Source organism: Pseudopipra pipra, chromosome 3 (genome assembly GCF_036250125.1).
Source record: "Pseudopipra pipra isolate bDixPip1 chromosome 3, bDixPip1.hap1, whole genome shotgun sequence".
Taxonomy (NCBI): Eukaryota; Metazoa; Chordata; class Aves; order Passeriformes; family Pipridae; genus Pseudopipra; species Pseudopipra pipra.
In genome coordinates, this window is record NC_087551.1 from 27,655,104 (window position 1) to 27,676,026 (window position 20,923).

Sequence of the window (20,923 nt, forward strand, 5' to 3'; positions counted from 1 at the left end):
TGGCAACCCTTTGCCTATGACCTGACAACAAGCTGAGTGCCCATAGCGTTTGGAAACTGGGTAATAAATAGCAAATACAAATCAGCACCTACGGAGTGTGCAGCTGGGCTGTTTGCACAGGCAAACAGGCAGAGGCCGCACCTGCCTCGTGGATAGGTGCTGCACTGAATGGCTCCTGAAAAATGTTTTCAATTAGAAAGGTGTGTGTTTAAATTGCTGCAGCAACCATCTGCTTACTGTGAAATATGGCTGGAATCCTTAAAGAGGGACCACATTTCTGGAGAAAACTTTCAAATATGTTAGCTTGAAACATAAGTTCTATAATCTCAGATTTGTTTTCATACCAGTGCAAACAGGCAAAGATTTTTTTACTTTTCAATGAGGGATTTTTAACCTGGTGTTGGGAAGTCATGATACTGTTTTGGTGGGGTTTTTTTAGCACACCTCTACTTTTATGTGACAGTAGATTGTATCATCATCCATGCAGAATTATGACTTTGCCTTTACGCTGTGGGGAAGAAATCCTGTAAAATGCAGTATCATTCAGTAGCACCAGATGGAACATAGGAAATTACAGGCCAAGTAAATTTCTTTTTGTATAAATGTTCTCTCTTTTCAAGTTTGCTTCAGTGTGAATGTCCCTCTTTAAGGTAAGGCCTTCAATATGGGGAAAATGTCAAGGTAGGTCCATTTTTAGGCCTAATAACCTTGAGGTGTCCCTTCAGTTTCATAATATTTCCATTCAGTCATCAGTGCATGGCAATGAGCATTTAGCAGATGGGCACGCAAGGGGCTATACTGCATGCCTTTGCATGAAGTGTTACTGCTTAGACAAAACACTGGGGAGCGGTCTTGAGACCTCAGACCCTCATGTACCATTATTAAACATTGCACATTATGTATTCCCCACTTGCTGCAGACATTTCAGGCATAGGAAAGCAGGGGGCTTTCTCCTGAGAATGACTTCATAGTGATTAATACTGGTATGCAAAACAACCCCAAATGTTTAGAAACAGGGTAGAGACTATTTGTGAGAATGGTTAACATACATCCATTAGAAAAACTAAAGAAAAATAGATGTGGACTTTTGGGACAGACTTTTTATTGCAAACAGCCATAATGGTGGGAGTCTAACACTTTTTCTGCATGCTGCCCCTGCCACAGGGTACCATAAATACTTAATGTCATCTAGTTCCTAGAAATTACACTTTTCTGCTATGGTCTCAAGTGTCAGCCAGGTGGCTGCTGATTGAGAAGCATTGGCTTTTGTTAGACAATGAAGTTTGAGATCTCAGGTGAACTTGCATAGGCAGGTGGGAACAACAAACAGTACCATAACTGCCTGAAACATAGCTCAGGCCAATCGGTCTAGCACGTGGCTGGGCAGGACAGAGAAGTCTGTAACACTTCTGCCTCTTCCCCCAGCAAAATAAAGGGCCTTGGTTCCCAAAGCTTCAGGTAGCTTGGCACTTCATGCAACCACTAACTTTGCTCAAAGTGTAAGTATGTAGCTTTTGAGGAGCTTACGTGCAGCTTGTACAGCGGCTTAGAGAAACCATGAGTAAGTGAGCTGGTATTTTTAAGGGATTTCAGTGTTGGTTTTTTGAATGAACAAGGCTCTGTTTTCCCAGAATTTCTTATTCTATTAGTCTTATTTTTGGAGTCTTTTTATTCTCTTCAGCTCCAGTGTCTACAGCAGCTGTTTTGAGCTGTGATTAGCATAACACTAGAATTACAGAAATTTGAAAGCTACTTCCAGGCACTGCAGGTTCCCAAATATTTATAAGTTAAACAACTTTTATTATGCTTCTTTTGATTCTGTACTGGGGATCCAGCAGTATTTGTTTGGGTTTGTTGAGTCCCAGTCTTATAGCACTAAAATCTTTTCATACTGGCTAATTAAGTTCATTTAACCATCTGTTAAATGTACATTGTTAAGTGGTGCCCATTGGGATAGAGTCATAAGCAGCCAGAGTGTACTTGCTTTCCTTTAGGGCTTCCCAAGAAAAACAGAAATTCTGTTTCACTTTTTGGCTGCTTTAATCTCCAGTGCTATTTTCGTAAATTAATCTAAACCATTATGTGAAATAATCTTATCATATTTACTTACAGTACATTCTTCAGAAATATTTTAGATTTATATTGATGTAGATAATAAATAATATTCCTAGGTTGGGCCCGTTTCTGATGTCAATGAAGGCCAAGTGAAAACATCAGGTGATTAAGAAGCAGTAGCATCTGACTCTTTTTCAGAAGGTGGAGAGGAATTTATCTAAAAAAGCAAAGACTCTTTGAAGGCTGGCAGTCCATGACCAGTCCCATCATAGTTGGAGTCCAGTGAACATAGAGTATAAAAAGAGGTTTGGCTTTAGGTTTATTTCTCATGCAGAACTTTCTGTACTAGCAGTATACTATGCCAGTGCAAGCATAAGGTCTTACTAGGATGTTCATCCAAAATGGGCAGCAAAAATTTGTCAATGTATGTGTTCACAGCTCAGCATACTAGTGCAAAACTTAATTCCTTCAACATATGCACTAATAGCAGATGGTGGACTGAAGCTGCTGATATGTAGCTACTTATCATCAGTAGCAGGACGAGGGAGAGTCTTTACATGGTAAGGAATCCTAGCACTTCATTAGCTGCTGCTCCTCTCCTGTTATGCTGCTGTGCTGTTATAAGGGATTTTGTTACTGTGGAGGGACAGACCTTGTACTAGTCCTCTCAACAGCATGCTCCAGAAGTCACATGCTTAAATCTGCATGATGAGAGGAACACTCAGTCTAGATATTTATGAAGAGCCTTAAGCACAGATCTTGTTCCTTGCATGCCATATTCATATTTGCAAAGGACCTACAGAACAACAATTCCCTTGGCTTAATTATGGAGTATGGAAAAGAAGGATTTGGAGACCATGACTGCCCATGACTCTTTGTAGGATTGTGTTTATATTTGACAAGAACAAGAAGAAGAGAGTTTGAGTTTATGCCATCACGTCTTCATTAACAGCTCAAATTCCCAGCAAAATGGGGTTCCCACTGTGCAAAAGCCCATATAAGTGAAAGACAGTCAAGAGATCATAGATAGTGATAGACAGAGAAGATCACAGCCCACGTATAGAAGAACAAAAATAGGAAGAAAATTAGATGTAGTATGAAGAGAAAATTACTCAAGCTCAAAGGAGGTCAGTGGCAGAACCAAGAATTAAACCCATGTCACTACAAACTGCTGTGTCTTCCTGTGCTCTTTTAATAAAATCGTGTTCTGTAAAAGCAATTAAAGAGTCTGGAGGAAAGACGGAAAGATGTACTGAGATGCAGAAGTAGTAGGAATTCATCCGTAGTTGTGCAATGTGGTTTTTTTAGCCTACAATTAATATGTGCATTAGTTTAAAAAAAAAAAGGCAGTAGCTTCAGCTTCTTTCTAAAGTCACATATATCTTTATTTTAATCTGTCTTTGTAAAGGCTTAAAAATAATCATTACACTTAAAAATATAATCTCTAATAATTCAGTAGTCTTAGAATTGAACCATCACCGCGTGGCTTTCTCCCTTTGTATAAGACCTACTATACAATTTCACTCTATGAAAGCCTGTCATATGCGTCATCCATGCCAAATTAAAAGTTTTTCTCTTAATTAGCTAAAGCATCAAAGAGCACGAGTTTCCAGAAATAAAGGCAGTCTTGCCAAAAACTGTGTAGCATTCTTACTCTATGGCCTGTTGTGCAAACCATTCTGGTGTGTGACTGAGTCTTGGAATGATGCTCCCACTTGCTATTACCTTTCATACTGTGGTGTTTCTTTGCATCCAGCATCACAATGCACGTGTTGATGCCTCCTCAGTATAGGAGGGGCTCAGAATCACAAGATATTACAATATATTTATAATTTCATGTCATAATCAGGAAGGTTTCCATAATGTGGTACTTTTCAGTGATTCAAGGGGTAGGTGACCGTAGGCAGAATAAACCATTGGAAAGTCAGTTGGTCAGTATTTATTCAGGATACATAGAGTGTCTTGAAATATTTCATTACATCATGCATCTATTTACTAGCATCACAGAGTCCTTAATTTATTCCTTGTCTTTGTGATTGGTTAAAGAATGAAAAGTAAAGTAAATATACTGATCTTTTACAGAACAAATCTGGTCAGATATCTCAGTGCACTGTTAGACTATCTATATTTGGGTAATTTTTCAGTGATTTAAGGGATGTCTCCTGGAAGCCACTGGAATTCTAGGAATATGTGCCCTAGACTTACCAACCTGCCTCACTTCTTTCTCTTCTTAGCAAGTCAGCTCTGTTGTCTGGATATAGCTAGTCCTTTGTGCCAAAGTGCTAGGGATCAGGAAGACAAAAAGGCCCCTACACATGTATTTGAGGACTCACAACGTCACAGATGCACCAGCCCTGATTACTGTAACTCTGCTATAACAGTGGTTGAAATGCCATTTTGGGAGAACACAACCAAAAATGGGCTAATCTTGGATGTGTGCCAGAACATAAGAGGGGAGGTGATATCGCTGATCATGACCTTAAAGCAGTTGAGGATATCAGTGGAAGCTTGCCAATATAATGTGAATTAGAGAGACACACATATAAAATCTGCGCTGCAGAGTGTGTCATAAGATTTACAATAGGAATTGCATTGTGCAGCTGAAGGGTATTTTCATATGATTGTTCCTTTACTTTCTGTTCTTGTATTTCCTCCCTGCCCCAAGAAGAAATATAAAATTGTTTCTCATGAGGTTAAATCTCTTAAAGAAATCAACCATAAGTAAAAATATAGTGTAGGAATTTAGAAATTAGCACTCTTCCCCTGCAGTTTTTTTCACTTTAAAAAATGTGTGTATTCTGCCATAGCATAGCTTATGTGCAGTGGCTATGTCACGATTGAGTCCTGATGGAAGAAGGCCCGATAAGGTGGACAAGATGGATCTTGAGGGTAAAGGACTAACCACAGATGGGAAGATGGTGCTGAGCTCCCCAGAAGCTCCTCTGAAATCTATCTCCATCTATGTTTTGCACAGAGGTAACTGTTGTGCTTTAGCAATGAGGCTATGAACAAAGTAAGTTTGCTATATGTAACTTTAGTGCTGTGTACTTGTGGTCATGTTAAAACCATACTCAAGGAGGGCCATAGGGGATGACGGTTTTACAGTGACTTCTTCTGAGAGAGGTTCGTTGCTGAGACTGAGAACACAGGATAGTTGTCAGTGAACCTGCAGAGCTTTGATTTTGTTTGCCTTGCTGTTTGTTTTTTGGTGGTGGTTTTGGGAGGCTATGGTTTTGAGAAAGGCTGTGTAAAAGAGAAATACAAAGACTGGCATTCTGGCCATGTAGTCATTAAATGTTTATAACACTAATTGTTTAGCTTATTCCTCCTTCCTCCTTGACCCATTTCACATTCCTAAGAAAGATACATACTGTTTCAATATAAAGGTGGTTCCAACTTACTGTATCACAAATACTCCCTTTTTAAATTCATAGTTTTGTGAATTAGCTTGGTGTTTATTAAATATATGTGTACTTCCACAACAGATTAAATTGTGGACTGCATAGGTTGACATGCTTTTCAAATACTGTTTCACTATCTGTTAACATCTTTATTGAGTGAGGGGTTTTCCCACTGCTTTTGCTGAGTTTGGTGTCCTTTACATCTAATGAAAGCATAATATAGGAGCACAAAAGCTCCCCCTCTGCTTAGAAGGAATGAATGCTGGCATACTTGTAAAAGGTACTTGGCTTCAAAACCTTTTTTGTCATCATAACCTTCAGTTGAATATCCTGCAGCTCATGACGGATGTGTTATAACTCTTCCATGTGTGAATAGAGCAATTAACATGTTGAAAAAATTTAATAACTTATAAAGTTACTTTGATAACGTGTATTTCGTAGCTTCTGAAATAAGACAAGCTAGGAACTACTTCTAATACTGATATAGATTATCAGGACATGCAAATACTGTGAAGAGGTATCCTGAGGATAAATTGAAAGATAGGCCTGGAGTGTTGTGCTTCTCAGCTTGTTTCCTTCAAAATATCCATACCGAATTTCTCACTATATAGCATGAGTTATGTGCAAACGTGAGTGATCATCACAGTTGGTCTCATTTTTTTAGAAACTACTACACCTTTACGAAAAGAGATCCAATCAGTGGTGCAAAGTTATCTTCGTCTGTGCTGTGGTTTTTGTTATCATAATAAGGAAAGGTGAATGAGAGGACAGTGATATGTGAGGTTAGCCACATAACCTTGTTCTTCAAACTAGCTGGTTTGATGTCTTGACTTTCCATTTGTCTTGATAAATATAATCTGAAAGTCTTATCAGTGATGAGGTAAATACAAAATATTTAAACTCTTATCATCCTGATCTAAGAATTTCTTCTGGGCGATACTGTGCCAAACATAGGTACCATTTGTTTCTTACTGAAGCAAAATCCTGAATAAAATTAAGGGATACCATGTAATACCTATGAGAAGGTGTGACTCTTGCTGTATGTCCCTGCTGCTGCACTGCTGCCCCATGCCCCTGTAGCAGCACACTGAAAGCTGCAGCAGCTTCCTGCCCAGATTCAATGCATCTGTCAGGGTGTGAGATATGCTGCTCATACAGCCAGGTGCTGCACTGGGACAGTCTCCATATGAATGGCAAACTCCAGGATTTCACTGTGGACTTGAAAAATATATGAGAAGGCACAAAGCACTGCTATTGGCAAAAAATTGAAGTGGAGTAAAGGGAAAGATGTTTCATTCAGCAGTATAGACAGGTCAGTCTGCATCTGCATTTCTGTGCTGACGGTATCTCAGACTGTGAAAATCATGCATGAGCTTTGTATATATTTTGTGTCAAATGGTCCACTTACTGAAAAATATCATTGCACAGTATTTTTTTCTTTCAACGTACTAGTTCATTGTTGTAATGATAATTTCTGGCCTCACTTCTTATGTTAGCTATCTGTTCTGGATTAGCTGCTCATTCTGCCAAATAAACAGAAATCTATTAATTGATTTAAAGAGGATTCCTCTCATTATATTTAAACAGCATGTTTGAATTTGTAGGACAATCAGACTAAAACACAAAACCTAGTCTTTTGTGGCAGTGTTATTTCCTAACACTTCCTAACTCTAACCCTAGCCACTACCTCCATCTTTTTTTCACCTTCTCTAGGTAGCATTTGAACCTGATGGACAATTCCAGCCCTATTTAGTGCAGCCATTGAGCTTGCAAAGAACTTGAAAGAGTTTCAGTGATTTTTGCAAATTAAATAAGAAGAAGTAAAAGAGTAAAGAGCTATATCTCTTAATGTCTCCAAACTGGACAATTAATTTAATCCTTATTAGGCAGAAGAAAGTCCACTGAGCCTCTTGGCATCGTGACCCAGCCAATGAGGTGTCCAAGCTTTGCTGAGTTCCCTGGTTTGGAACACCCTCTGTCAGGTGGTGTTCCTTCTCATAAGGATTTCTGTGGCTTTTCAATGCCAAAGGCTCCTGTCATTCACATCTGGTTCATCCTTGATGGGTAGTAGTCATATTAATATTTATTGTTTCAAGGGGTTCTATCTCTGTAGCTTAAGTGTTATATCTAATCAGATCATACCCACATGAAGAAAGACCAGCATGTCTCGCAAGATAAACAGGTCACACTAGGTCAGACAGGACACCTATGAAGCATTCACACTGAGGGGAAAAAGGAAAACAAAAGATCAACTGGCCAGCACATTTTCTGCACAAGAGGTAGTGAGGCACTGTTCCTTCTCACTATCAGAAATACTCTGCTGTTGGAGAAGCCATCTTTCTGATGAGATTTAGAACTGGAGTCATGTCATTTTTAGTCATTAGTAGTGCCATGTCACTGCTGCTGCTCTTTGTCAGAGACAGGCTCTGCCCACATGCTGCCTGCAGTAGAGTAGTTTCAGTGCAGTGTGGAATTTGGCACCTACTGTTGGAAGCTCTTGGGTAGCTGCTGTGCCCCTGCTCTCGTGTAGCACTGACGCATGGCGAAGACAAGATGCTTGGGTAGTCTAGAGAGAAAAATCCAGCATCTGAAACTTCATTGAATTTCTGTGTGTTTGGGTGGACAGCTGTAGTTTTGGGCCTTCTTTTTTCCTAGTACTCTACTTTCTTCAGTCATCTGAAATTGAAAAGTCTTACCTGGAAAAAAATTTTAAAGTTTAAAATAATTCGTCCTAGAGTCTCAGCATTGCAAGCTAAATAAACAGAATCCCACCCATTTAATTACCTTTTAAATGATGCATTTCCCAGCCAATCTGAATATTTTTCCTTTTATCTTCATGATTTTTTAATGTTCAAAGTTGGATAATAGCTCTGTTTCTTTCATATATTCTCCTACCTTGCAGATCTTTCTTCTTTTCTCAGCTTTTCTGCTAGGAGACCTCTACAGCCCTTCATACCTTCATCCTGAGTCCTCACGCTGCAACTGTATATTGGTTCACGCTCTTGGCCTCCAGAGTATTCACAGTGCAAGTACATTAAAATAGCAGTAGTAGCAGAAATGTGGCCAGACCTGTTTTGTCTTAGCAGATGGAGCCTTGCAAAATAGGCATAGCTTCAGAAAGAAGGTGCCTAAGTTGCTAAGGAGGGTTTCTCAAATAAATCTTTCTGTTGAAAAGAAGCACTTGTTATGAACTCTGCCTTTGCTCTTTTATGGCTTATTCCACTCACTTTTTTTCCCTGTGATTTGTTTAATCTCAGTTAATCAATTGGTTAGTTAGAGACTTGTTAGTGTATCTTTGCAATCATAGATTGCTCCATGCTTGTCCTGTTAATAAATTGGATTATTTACCTCTCTGCTGCCAAAACTACATGGAATTGTTTATAAATCTGAGAAAGCAAAAGTGTCTGTTTCCTCCTTTGGTCTTGAAGACATATTTTAAAACTTAGTAGGCTTTTAAATCTAAGCACAAAGCTTGGGATTCAAAGTTCTACTGAAAACACAATTACTTTTAATCAGTAGGACTTAGGTACACCAATGCTGGGACAGTTTTTTAGATGTACCCATCTGGGCTCTTTTTTCGTCTAACACCTTCACAAGTCTTAGTGATAATTTTCTGGAATAAGTAGCTATTAGGAATTAATTGCCCCAATAGGCTTTGAGGAGTTTGTCATCTTACTATTTTAACTTCAGCAAGGAAATAACACTTTTCACAAATACATTGAGTGAAAACCTGAAAATAATATATATTGTATTTGTTTTCAGCTACACCAGAGCTTATTTGCTCTCGATAGCTAGTGGTTAAAGTGTGAGTGTAGTCACATTTCTTTTGCATATAACTACAGTTCTGAATTTCAATTCTACTTTCTGCAAATTTCACTTGCTTCCTTCTGATTTATTGACTATTCCTGTGGAAAATTCATTGTGTGAGTGTGTGAAAATACTACGGTAGGACATGGGGAACAAGAAGAATGTAGATGCAGTTGCAATGTAATGCATTTCAAAACTGAGATGCAATTTCATTCTTATTTTGCAATATTTGCCCAAATGATTTGGGAAAAAAACCATAAAGTCCAAAGCCACATCCCTCATGCCTTATGCAGTTTGAAGTATATGGGTTGCATATACTTTGTCTTGTCTTTATGTACAAAGTAAATATTTCAAATGCAAACTACATAAACATGTATATATGTTTGTTAAGTCCCTTTCCTTTTAATGGAATTTTGTAGATAGAGATTGTAGATTTTTGTTTGCTTACACTTAGAAAGTACATGGTTTACAATTAACAGTCTCTTGCATTTATATAGATATTTTTTCCCTATATCTCTAAAGTTCTCACAAACAGTGTAGGTGAAGGTTGCTGCGATCATTTTACAATTGTGAGAAAGAAAACTGTTTAGTGCCTCAGTAAAGCTGATGAAGAATAGACATTTATATATATGTATATTTTATAGAAAAATTTACCTATGTTGAAAGAGGGCATATATCCCATTTGGAATACATTAATATACTTTATGATGTATGACTTTATCATTTTACTTTGTAAGTCAAATAGCTATTCTATTTCCAGTATCATCTTAATCTCATACATGTGCAGGATGAACACAAAGCTTGTTTTCAATGTGTCAGTGTGCCTCCATTGAGTATCACTCAAATAATTATTAGATTCCATGAAACAAAGAGAAAAGAGACAGTGTAAAGAAAAATGTTTGTTGCAATTCCCTGAACCTGTATGTGCCTGAAATACACTGCTAACTTAGAAAATGTGAACAGTGCAGGTTCAAGGGAATGACCATGGAGAATGTTTTTAGCTGTAGCCTAGAGTGTTTTTTTCATGTAAGTGGTCACAGATAGTCACTGTTGTGAGTGTCCTGAGGACAGCAAGTCAGCCTCCCCAAGACTGTTTCTGGTTAATTCATCTTATCCCAGAACATGTACAGTTGCACTTTGTTGGCCCAGCTTTGCTGAAGGAGGGAGGTGCTTTAGACTTCAATGGGGAAATCCTGATGTCATTGAAATAAAGAAGACCTCTGAGGTGGATTTCTTTGGAGACAGAATTTCACACTTTGCCATGGTGCTCTGAATGACATTCAGCTGCATTAGGAAATCTGAGTTGCCAATGTGGAGCTCAAGAATTTTGGATTGAGAGCTGTTGCAAGCTTTACCTCAGGTTTTTAAAGCTGAGTGTAGCCTGATTTAAAGAAACGGTTAAATTAGAGTTGAAACAGTAGACTGTGTTGTGGGGGAATCAATTATATCAGTTCACTCTGTGCCTCTGAAATGAGAGATGATTTTGTTCAAATCTAAGAGGAAACAGCCATACCACCTACTATGCCAAAGCCTTTTCTAAATCAGTCCTAATTTCAGCTTCCTGCTTTATCATCATACTGCTATTCCTTCGCCTGTCAAGAGACCCGTGAGTCTCTGGGAACTCATTTATAGTACTGCTTCTGTGGCCTCTCCTGAACTCATTTATATTACTTGCTCCTGTAGCTTCTCTCATATGTCTGTTATTATTTGTGTGAAGTAGCTCCTCTTTTATTTCAATCATTCCAGAAAATTCAGCCTTTTGGGGGGGATGGAGAAGAGGGAGAGCACCTTTTATTTTATTGTGCTGTTTTAGTATTCACCTTATTTATATTTTTCTTCTCAGAAAACCAAAAGGGATGTAAATAACTTTGATCAAGACTTTACACGAGAAGAACCAGTATTAACGCTAGTGGATGAGACAATTATAAAACAAATCAATCAAGAAGAATTTAAAGGGTTCTCTTATTTTGGAGAAGAGCTACTGCCATAGACAACGTTAGACTGACAGATGAATGATGCTGCAAGAAGTGATTCTGAAGAGATCATCAAATCACTGAGACTCAGTAGATCAAGAACTACTTCTCTTACCCTGAGCCCATATCCCGTGTTAAAGTATATATTTATTGTTTTTTTCCTTTGTCTTCTGACCTGAAAGCACTCTTAATTTCTGTCTCACAAAGCAATGCAAAATAATTTTGTATCAGAAATTGTAGATGTAACACACTGCCGTATATTTGCAACTTTTCTTTTATTCCTAAGAATAGGAATTCCCAGAGGACAAAAGTGCATCTCTTCCATAGAAAATGAAGCTATACTATTAAAAGCAATTTAGCAGACCATGTTCTGTAATCATCATATGTATTTAAGCTAAGAAGGTGAGAACTGTTTCTTCTGCACTGGCGGTTATGGTGAAGTATGTACTCAGATGCCCTTTGAAAAGCAAAGTCTGCCTTCATGGAGGTTTAATACTCAATTATTAATTTATTGTGGTGAGGTACAAACTATAAAGCTGTCCAAAAAAAGAAGCACATCAATTAAGGATTTTAATGAAGTTCCTCGTACAATGTACAGAAATTGTCTTAGGAATAAGAGTGACAAAGATAACTGAAATTTTATTTAAAGCAAGAAATAGATACTATATGGATAGTTATTAAAGGGCTAAAGAATAAAAAGCCTATAGTACTTTAACACAGCTATAAATAGCCATTTTACTCTTTTTCAGGCAATTGGGAGTACTATCCGTGTTACCAAATTTAGTATCCTTTTAAATGAACCATTAATGTGACGCCAAGTTTGCAAATGTTTACAGTTAATTTTACATTAAAAATTAATTATAAACATTATGAATTTGCCATTGTAGCTACAGTGATAAGTAATTTCTTATTTATATTTATTTTCTCAGCAGTGTGTTACTTTTGCACACTTTTACAAAACCATAATACTACTGTGTTTGTTGGGTTTTATGTTTAAAATCTAAAGAGAAAACTGCTTTTAGAAGACACAAAATAAGGCTACACGTGCATTATGTGGAAGTGTGTTAAAAAACTGAAGATCAAACATTCACAAACTGACATTATCGAAAGTTGTAAATTGATATTTTTTTTGTGTATGAATTGAAATGGTAACTCATGTGGACAATATTACTAATGTGAAGTTACCTCCTGTAGATACGCTAACAGTGTTATGTACTTATTTCCAGGAGTACCCTGTGGTTTGGTTTTGGTTTTGGTTTGGGTTTTTTTTGTGTACATGTATCGCTGAGGTCATTTTATTATATATTTTACTGGACTGAGTGAGCGGTCATTGGAATCCATTTTAATTGTTGCACATGGATTTCCAGCTGCACAAAAATATATATACTTGTGATTGGCAAAGTGGCACTAAAGAAGCTTTTTTGCCTTTTGTACAGGTGAGATTTTGTATATAGTGTTTGCTGCAAGGCCTGTGGAATTCATTGAATATAGAGGTATCAACTGCTGCATGTTCAGGCATACTATTAAAATGTTAGTCTATGAAAGAATAATTATAATAATGTCCATGTGCAATACTCTTGTATGTGTATTGGTTCAAGTTACTGTCAGAAAGATGAGGTTTTTGTTATAAAAGATGTAGACATATATTAAGCTATACTAAATCTCTTGTATAGTTCTCTTCAACTCTATTATGACATGATAGAGCTCGGAAAGAGAAAGGAATGTTACAAGTCGTGGTGGACAAAGTGTGAGTCATTGGCTTTAAGAGATAATCTTGGACTCAAGCAGATGAGTTAGTTTGTGTCAGTTTTGTGTCTGGCTGCTCATAGCCTGTTACTGATGACACCATTCAGCTCCATTTTGTTTTGTTTTTAAAACTCAGGTGTAATTATTATATATATTCTTATGATTATTTCAAAATATTAAATATTATGATATATCAATTAATGTGTTGTCTGGCCTACAGGTGTAATAATGGATCAAGCCTTTAGTTTAATTTAATTTATCCTTAGTAATCTTTTGTACTGGGAAAAGACTAGCTTCTGGAGCTGAGTACCAGCACATAAACATCTTAATGATTGCATCATCTCAATGTTAAATTTCTTTCTCTCTTAGAAACACATTGTAGAACTGCCCATCAATTTGTGTCTCGCCACTGGCTCTGTTTATTTCTCATCACGGTTAGATTTTGACATCCAGGCAAGAACTGATCACAATGCTGAAGCATTCTTTTCCATGGATGAGTAGACTGGCTAGGAAGACAAGTTATCGGATAGTGCACTACTGTTTGTTCAACAAGAGGCCTTTACACAGAACTAGGAGCATTTATTTTGAAGGAATAAAAGCATCCCATAAAGCTATTGTGTGCAAGCTAGTGTAGTCTGTATTCCCATTTCTAACATGAAGATAATTAGCAAATGTTTGTATTTCAAGAGGCCTCAGCACCTGCAGTGTTTGGTAGGATGCTAAGAGAAAGTGAAGGAAATAGAAACTTTTGCATGGGCAGACATTTCTTCAATATAAATAGTTAGATCCTCTGCCTTGGGTTTACATCAGAAAGTTTTTATGTTAACATTTTTTAAAGATAATTCTTAAAAATGGACATTCTGTTACATTTCTGCCTGTTCTGTAAAATCTTTCCTGTTCCTTCTTTGTCAAAGGAGTGCAAAATGCCAAAAATATTATTAATAATAACAATTATAAAGAATCCATTGTTTCTTTGTTTTCCTCCCAAATAGACTTTATTAAAGATGGAAATAAATTTTTCTCCATAGGGTGAAAAATAATTCTCTCCTAAAAGGCTTACAAATTACCTCTTTTTAAATTATGTGCAGAATAGTTCTGGCTAAATATAAAGTGTATTCAGTTGGGGGGGTAGGTTTTTTTTTTATTGTGAGGATTTATTTGTACAGAATTTTTTTCTTATGGATGTAATTTGAATCTCTTGCCATTCATTAGTGTTATTTCATCGTAAACATTATTACTGTGCCAAATGTACTGTATTCAAAAGGATGTGAATGTGTATTGTTTCAGAACCCAATAAATACAATGATGTTAAATCTTATTTTTTTCCTCAAAGTTTTCCTGAGTATTTCCAATGAGGAAGAAAGAAAGATGAAGTATGAATTTTTTTTCCTGTTACGTGTTGTACAAAATTCCACGAACTTGTCTTTTAGGAGTGGGCATTTTGCAAAGGAAGGATTTGCTAACAAGAGCCTCCTCTGTGAAGCACTAAACACTCCAAGAAAAACACAGGTAACAGTGCATGAACACTATTTGTCTTGAGCAATATAACATTTACCTCAAAAACACCAAGCAGGTGAGTTTACATACTTTTTCAGCTTACTGGCTACATAATGGTCACTGAGTTCTGACTGATCACAGCATTCTGTTTAGCTGCCCTGTTAAAACTCACTTCAGTAGGGCACTTTTGGGGACTCCTTTAGTGTTTAATGGGATTGCTTGAGGGATTAATAGCATGTATAAGTTTAATTAAGGGTAAGAGAACTTATTAAATTATTTATTTAACTTAATTATTAAATTAATTATTTAACATTCAGTCAATGTGACCATTGACTGAAATATTTCAGTATTTCGTCGTGTTTCAATTTGCACCGTAATTACTTTCCATTTTCATCATCTAAAATTCTTGTTTCAGTTTCCTTAGATCAGCTATCAGCATACTCTGGCAGTAATTCCAGTTAAGAATCTCCAGTTAATATACCTAGCTAGTAGGTATACTAAGTAGCTTTTTAAAAAAAAATACAAGTTTTGAACAGTTTTTTCTGTTCAAATTGCAGCTTTTGCATAAACCTCCCCTTTGCTGAGTCTTCTCAAAGTGGCTGAATGTGTTTGGTGACTATGAGCATATTCCAGTTTTCTTTGTGTTGACAGCATTAGCATAAACTTTGTCATACAGATTTTACCAGTTAAACAACTATGTAACATTGATTTTCTGGCTGTGTGTTGCACCTTTAAAAGCATATGGAGACTTAACCATCATCTTATAAACAATAAGATTCACTGGTCTCCAAATAGATCAATCCATATCATGTTTTCTTGTAATGCTGTAAAACTGATGTCTGTTAAGAACGGTTTTTATCCTTGCTGACCAGCTGCAGAATTTAGGAATACAGCAGTCTTTTGAAGAGGAATGAATTGCAGTTTGATTGGCTATCCATGCTGTAAATGTGGTACTAAAAGTTGAGGGAGAGAGTTTCAGCAAGCATCTATCTGCTTCTGTGGCCTTCCAGATAGGGGATGTTTAGATCATGTGATAATCAAAAAGGTTTTTAGCCTCCTACTAGTCTGGTCAGTTACATGATTAAATCAATATGAAAATTCCTTTTGATTAATCAGTTTTGAACAATGTCAACTTCTGGCATTGTTCTGTGGGAAAGAGCTACACAGCTCAACTAACCATTATGTTAAAGATTGTCTCATTTTGTTTACTCTGACCCAGTCATAATTCCATTTTGTGCTGCCTGGGTCTTTCTTTGAAAGATGATAAATAATCATTTGCTATTCACCTTTTTCATGCCACTCAGATCACTGATATGTCCCTCCTCAGCCATTTCTTTTTCCAACTGAAAATTCTTCCCCTGTTTGTCTTCATAAAGACACATCCCATCTTTTTGGTCATCTGTATCAACTTTCATCTTTTCTATTTTACTGTATCCCTTTTGAAGACAGGGAGTAGAATGACATGTAATACTCAGTATGTGGATGCAGTGTGGATTGTTACAATGACTACTGTGTTGAGTTTTGTTTTCTGTTACATTTTTACATCTTCTTTTCTTAATCCAAGTTTGTTCTCAGTTATTTCACAGGCTGTCCCAGATGATGTCAGTTGTAACTCTAATACGCATGCTTTCTAATAGATTCTCCAACCATAATGAAAACAGGTTCTGTCCAGCTCTTTATGAAAATAGATTAAAGAGGAATTTAACTAGTGCAAAATGCTGCCTTGGTACAGGTTTCCATTTTAGCAGTAAATCTTTGATGGCTACCTTCTCAGTATGATTTTCCTACTACTTCTGTACCCCTTATATATAGCTATGTTTAAACTGTCTTTCCCTAGCTTGCTTGTATTGTGTGCAACAAATATTTTCCCAGAATCAAGATTCAGGACATGCTCTACTCCCCTTCTATTAATACAGGCTCTTACTGTGTTCTGGAATATCCCTTCTTTTGACTCATTAGCTACAATGAAGGGGAGAAAGAAAAAAGGTTTTCTTAGCACATTGGGAAAGTGTATATATGTGCCAAAATAGTTTTCCACTCCATCTTTCCTTTTACCTCATCATTGCTGTGGAATTAGGAGATAAGAGCAGCAGCCTAAGTTGGAACACAAATTGCCACTATAAATATTGTGAAACGATTATGTAAGACTGTCCAAAATTTGGAAAAGCATTAAAGAACTTTTACATTTGTACACAGATGTTTAATCTTTGGGAAAGAAATCAATTAGGAAGAAGTCAGTGACCTGGAGTCTGTTGCTGATCAGGGCACTGGATTGAGAACTGAATTGAGCATTGCATACACTTGTCATCACCATCTAATGCTACCAGTTTGATCCAGTGTCTTATGTACTACAGGAAGTAGCATAAAGATAAGACTTGTAGTAGCATCAAGAGTCAATGCTGGGCTGATGGTTGTCTGTGCCAATGTACATTCTCATTCCTCCAAAGCTATTAAGACAAATATTATGCGAAGGTGCCACAAAGAGGAAAGTAAAGATCAGAAGTCCTGCTTTTGGCATACACAAGCTGTTAGGTTCGTTTTTTATGTAGCTGTAACCTTGACAACCTTTTAGGAATAGGCCAGATATTCCTTGAGTGACAGTAAATGCATCTCTGCTCAGATATGTCTATCAGATGGTGACAGAGAGATGAAGAGACTGGAACACCAACATGAAGAACTGTGTCTAAATGTCAGAAATGCACTTGTTACTCGCACTTTTGCTTAGGAAAAAAATGAGTACAGTTGCCTAAGCAACTCTCTATTGTCATTGACACGAGTGGCCTGGAGCTTGAGACTTCAAAATTGTGCAAAGGGAGAGATATTATTATGGCCATTTTACTAATCATCGAACTGAAACTAGGTGCCATGGTGGTGATTTGCTTCTTATTATGTCAGTATAAAGTCAGCAGAAGTGCTAGGGAAAAGAGTGTGGGTGAAGCTCATCAGTGCTCTAGCTGCCCCAGTGTACGTGAGCACAAGGTGTTTTCCAAGCCATGCTTTGCTAAATACCAGCTGGTGGTCTCCTGTGAAAGGGCTTCGTGGCTGCTTGGAGTCCTCTTCATTCCTCTTTGCAGTCAAAAGTGGTGTGCGCTCAGATACAGTAGTTGATGAATGGCTTTAAACTGACAGAGAGCAGGTTTAAATTAGGTATCAGAAAGAAATTCTTTAGTGTGAGTTGGTGAGGCACTGGAACAGGTTACCCTGAGAAGCTGTGGATGCCCCAGCCCTGGCAGTGTTCACGGTCAGGTTGGATGGGGCCCAGAGCACTCTGGTCTAATAGGTGTCCCTGCCCATGGCAGGGGGCTGGAACTAGATGATCTTCAAGGTCCTTTCCAACCCAGGCCATTCTATGATTGTATGCATGAAGGAGGTGGGATTTTCTGGTTTTACAGTGGGATAAGATGTTTATTGAAACAGTCACGCCCAGGCAGAGTTTGAGAACCTCTGTGTTCTGGGAAAGGTATTTACTCAGAGTCTTGGTAATCAAAAAAGAACATTTTCTGTTGGTTTTTGGTTAATGAGCAGTGAGAAGTAGGCAAAGATATCAGGCACATGGAGGCACATTTTTCTAAATAATGATATGGTTGATTAAGGTGAGCAGATTGAGGGTCAAAGAGATTATGCAGATCTCACTTAGGTAAATGTTTATGTTAGGGTGGGGATCACTGTCCTATTTAGAATTAAACTTAAGACCTTTAACCTCTGCTTGTTGAAACAATGTGGAGACATTTTTTCTTCAATTAAATTATATGCTAACCCCTTGCATGCTAGTGCATTGTAGCTGCACTCTTATTATCCTTCTGTAATGGACAGGAGCTGAACTTCCTAGATCTTGGATTCTGCTATTCAGGGTTTAGGATGCTACTCTACTGAAGTAGAGGGTTGTGTGAAATCCCTCAAACACCACATTCTAGCTGTTGAACTGCAGCCCTTGGTAACCCCAAGACCAGTCCTGCCTGAGTTGTATCACTGAAAAGCTGGTGTTCTAGAGCAGGTTTTTTTCCAGACTTTTCCAATCCCAAATATAGGACCAACTTTTTAAGCAGCTGTCATCCTGAAACTCTATGACATATATTCCCATTTTACATCTGGTCATAGAGGACAGCCTGCTAGCTAAAATCATTGGTGTGTTCAGTCTACCAAATATGGGTCATAAATTGCTGATCCAAAGTCCACCTTACAGTGAGTCCCTTCTATTGGTGATTGCATAGTCACCTTGCACTATAGATACAAGGTTACTGTGACGTTACATCCCATTGCACGTCACCAGAGCTGGCTTGACCAGGAAGAAGCTGGACACATACTGACTTTGGTGGGAGAAGAAATGGAAAACTCTGCAGAACACCAATATTCTGACAAGTTGAAGGGCTGCAAGAGCAACATTAAACCATCAGTTTTTAATACCACCGAAGATCTCCTTTCTCCAGAAGAAGTCAACTTACGTACAACATCGTCTCAGTGCACCCCTGTGTACTATCAGGTGTTAGCCTTCTGAGAGGCCTGTACCAAGTGTTGAACTGTCAAGATGTTCATCTCAGTGACATTATCCTTTCTCTCATTTGCTCATTCAGGGTTTGAAGTAGCATACTGAAGCGGCATTTGGCACTGGATAATAATGCTGCCACTAGGTATTTGGTTGATACGCTGCGAGAGGATCTCCAGCTGCAAGACTTCAAATGCAAGAGCTTTACTGATGTTTTTTTCTTGTTAATATTCTTGTGTACGTTGGGAGAAGAGTCTGGGTAATGAAGAGGAATGGAGAGTATTAATTTTCATTTAGTGAGCTGTCTAGAAATAATTTGAACCACCCCCATAGCTGAACAAGTAGATTTCAGAGCCAGGGATGTTATCAACACCAATAAAAATGCAGTTGTCATATAGTTTAGACACTATGCATGGGCAAAAACTTTCTGGGATATCACTCATGCAAACTGAAAGTATTTCTATAACCTCTGACCCTGCTTGTAAACAGCAGATTCCAGGAATTCTGCTGGAAACCATACATTACTAAGGCAAAACTGTACTTAGCAATAAACATGCTTCCCTCAGTGAAAGAATCTGGAAGTGGAAGAATGCAAGACCTTGAGATGAACTGCTGATTATGGGGAAACCACTGAGGCCACCTCCTGCCTAACAGCTGGGAAAACACCCATCCTTGAGGAGCTGCCGGTGGAAATACGTAAACCAGACATGGCTGTGGTGTGTGAGCACCTCGTTAACACGCTATCAGGCGGTCACAGGCAGTGGCTGTGCAGTGCCAGGAGCGAGCACACATACGATTGAAGCTCGCTCTGGCATGAAACAGGAAGTCATCAAAGGGATCCAAAGAACTGAGAGGGATGGTAGGAGGGTTATTTTAATGGCAGCAGGAGGACAGACAAGCAAGTAGGTGAGAATGGGAAAGACAGAAAACCCAGTAGCAGTCAAAAATGAAAAATGTCCTTGGAACTGGAGAAGTTTCCAATGTTCATGGAAAATGGTGAGAAGATTGCTGAAAGGTGATTGAGGGAGGAAACTGAATCTTGCGTATCAATAGGAGGGAACAAAAAGAATTCGAAGTAGATGTCTGTACTTCAAGGACATAAGCCCAAGCTCCTTTTAAAATAGCTAGCATGAGTACTCTTACCTCAGCAATGCAGCCTCATGTTCGGGTATCTGTCTGGCACCTGAGGGAGGGGAGTTCACAATCAACTGAGAACTCAATGTGGCTGCTGATTACATCATCAGGAGTAAAGAGCCATCTGGTTTAAAGCTCATCCAGGGTGTTAATACACAATATGACCTATCCTGGAGACACATCTAAAGAAAAACTCAAAGGTGGTTGTGTCCATGGAAAATACACCACAGCATTACAACTCTGCCATCATCTCCTTCCCAAAAGTACCTTCGCAAGGCTCTTGCATTCAGCTTTTTCAAGAGAAGGACAGAATTTTAAAATCCGGTAGTACATTGTTTTTTGAAACACTGCAGAAATCCAAGCTTTATACCCTATGGGTTAAAAATGTAGGGCAGATGGCATGCTAGGGTTTTCTCCAAAACAAGTGAAGGTGGATTGTTCTAATACAAAATAGAATGAAGCTCTGTTATCGGTGGTGTATATTGGTGTTGTATATGTCAACAAAAGGTAGGGAAATCATCAGGTAAAGACTTAAGATGGCAGTTCATTGCTATTAGACCACTGCCGTCATAATGCTGCACCAAATGGACACACTGTTTTCAATGTTGTCCTTCGTGTTCACTTAGCAATGCAAGAAAAACTTTTCATCTAACAAAGGCAATAAAGCAAAACTATGCCATAGAACTAAATATGAGAGCTATTTAATAACTCCTTAACTTCCATGTAGAAGATAGAAAAAAAGGCTAATGAAAATATGTTCTGTATTTAGAGTGTGTTTTAATTTATCAACATTCAGACTTCTCCTCTGAGTGCTCAGTTTTTCAGAA

At 38.0% G+C, this 20,923-nt stretch overlaps 1 protein-coding gene across 2 annotated transcripts in view; it reads left to right on the plus strand.

Annotated features, from left to right (window-relative positions):
* PRKCE (protein kinase C epsilon) overlaps positions 1 to 14,300 on the plus strand; it is a 287,720-nt gene extending 273,420 nt beyond the window's left edge. Inside the window, exon 15 of one of the 2 annotated variants that reach the window (XM_064648402.1) lies at positions 11,107 to 14,300. In XM_064648402.1, the coding sequence (XP_064504472.1) occupies positions 11,107 to 11,253 (147 nt within the window). In that variant the 3' untranslated portion in view covers positions 11,254 to 14,300. Of the gene's footprint in view, positions 1 to 620; positions 651 to 11,106 lie in introns of those variants that run through there. The other variant, XM_064648403.1, reaches the window with a different exon arrangement.
* Positions 14,301 to 20,923: the final 6,623 nt, after the last annotated feature.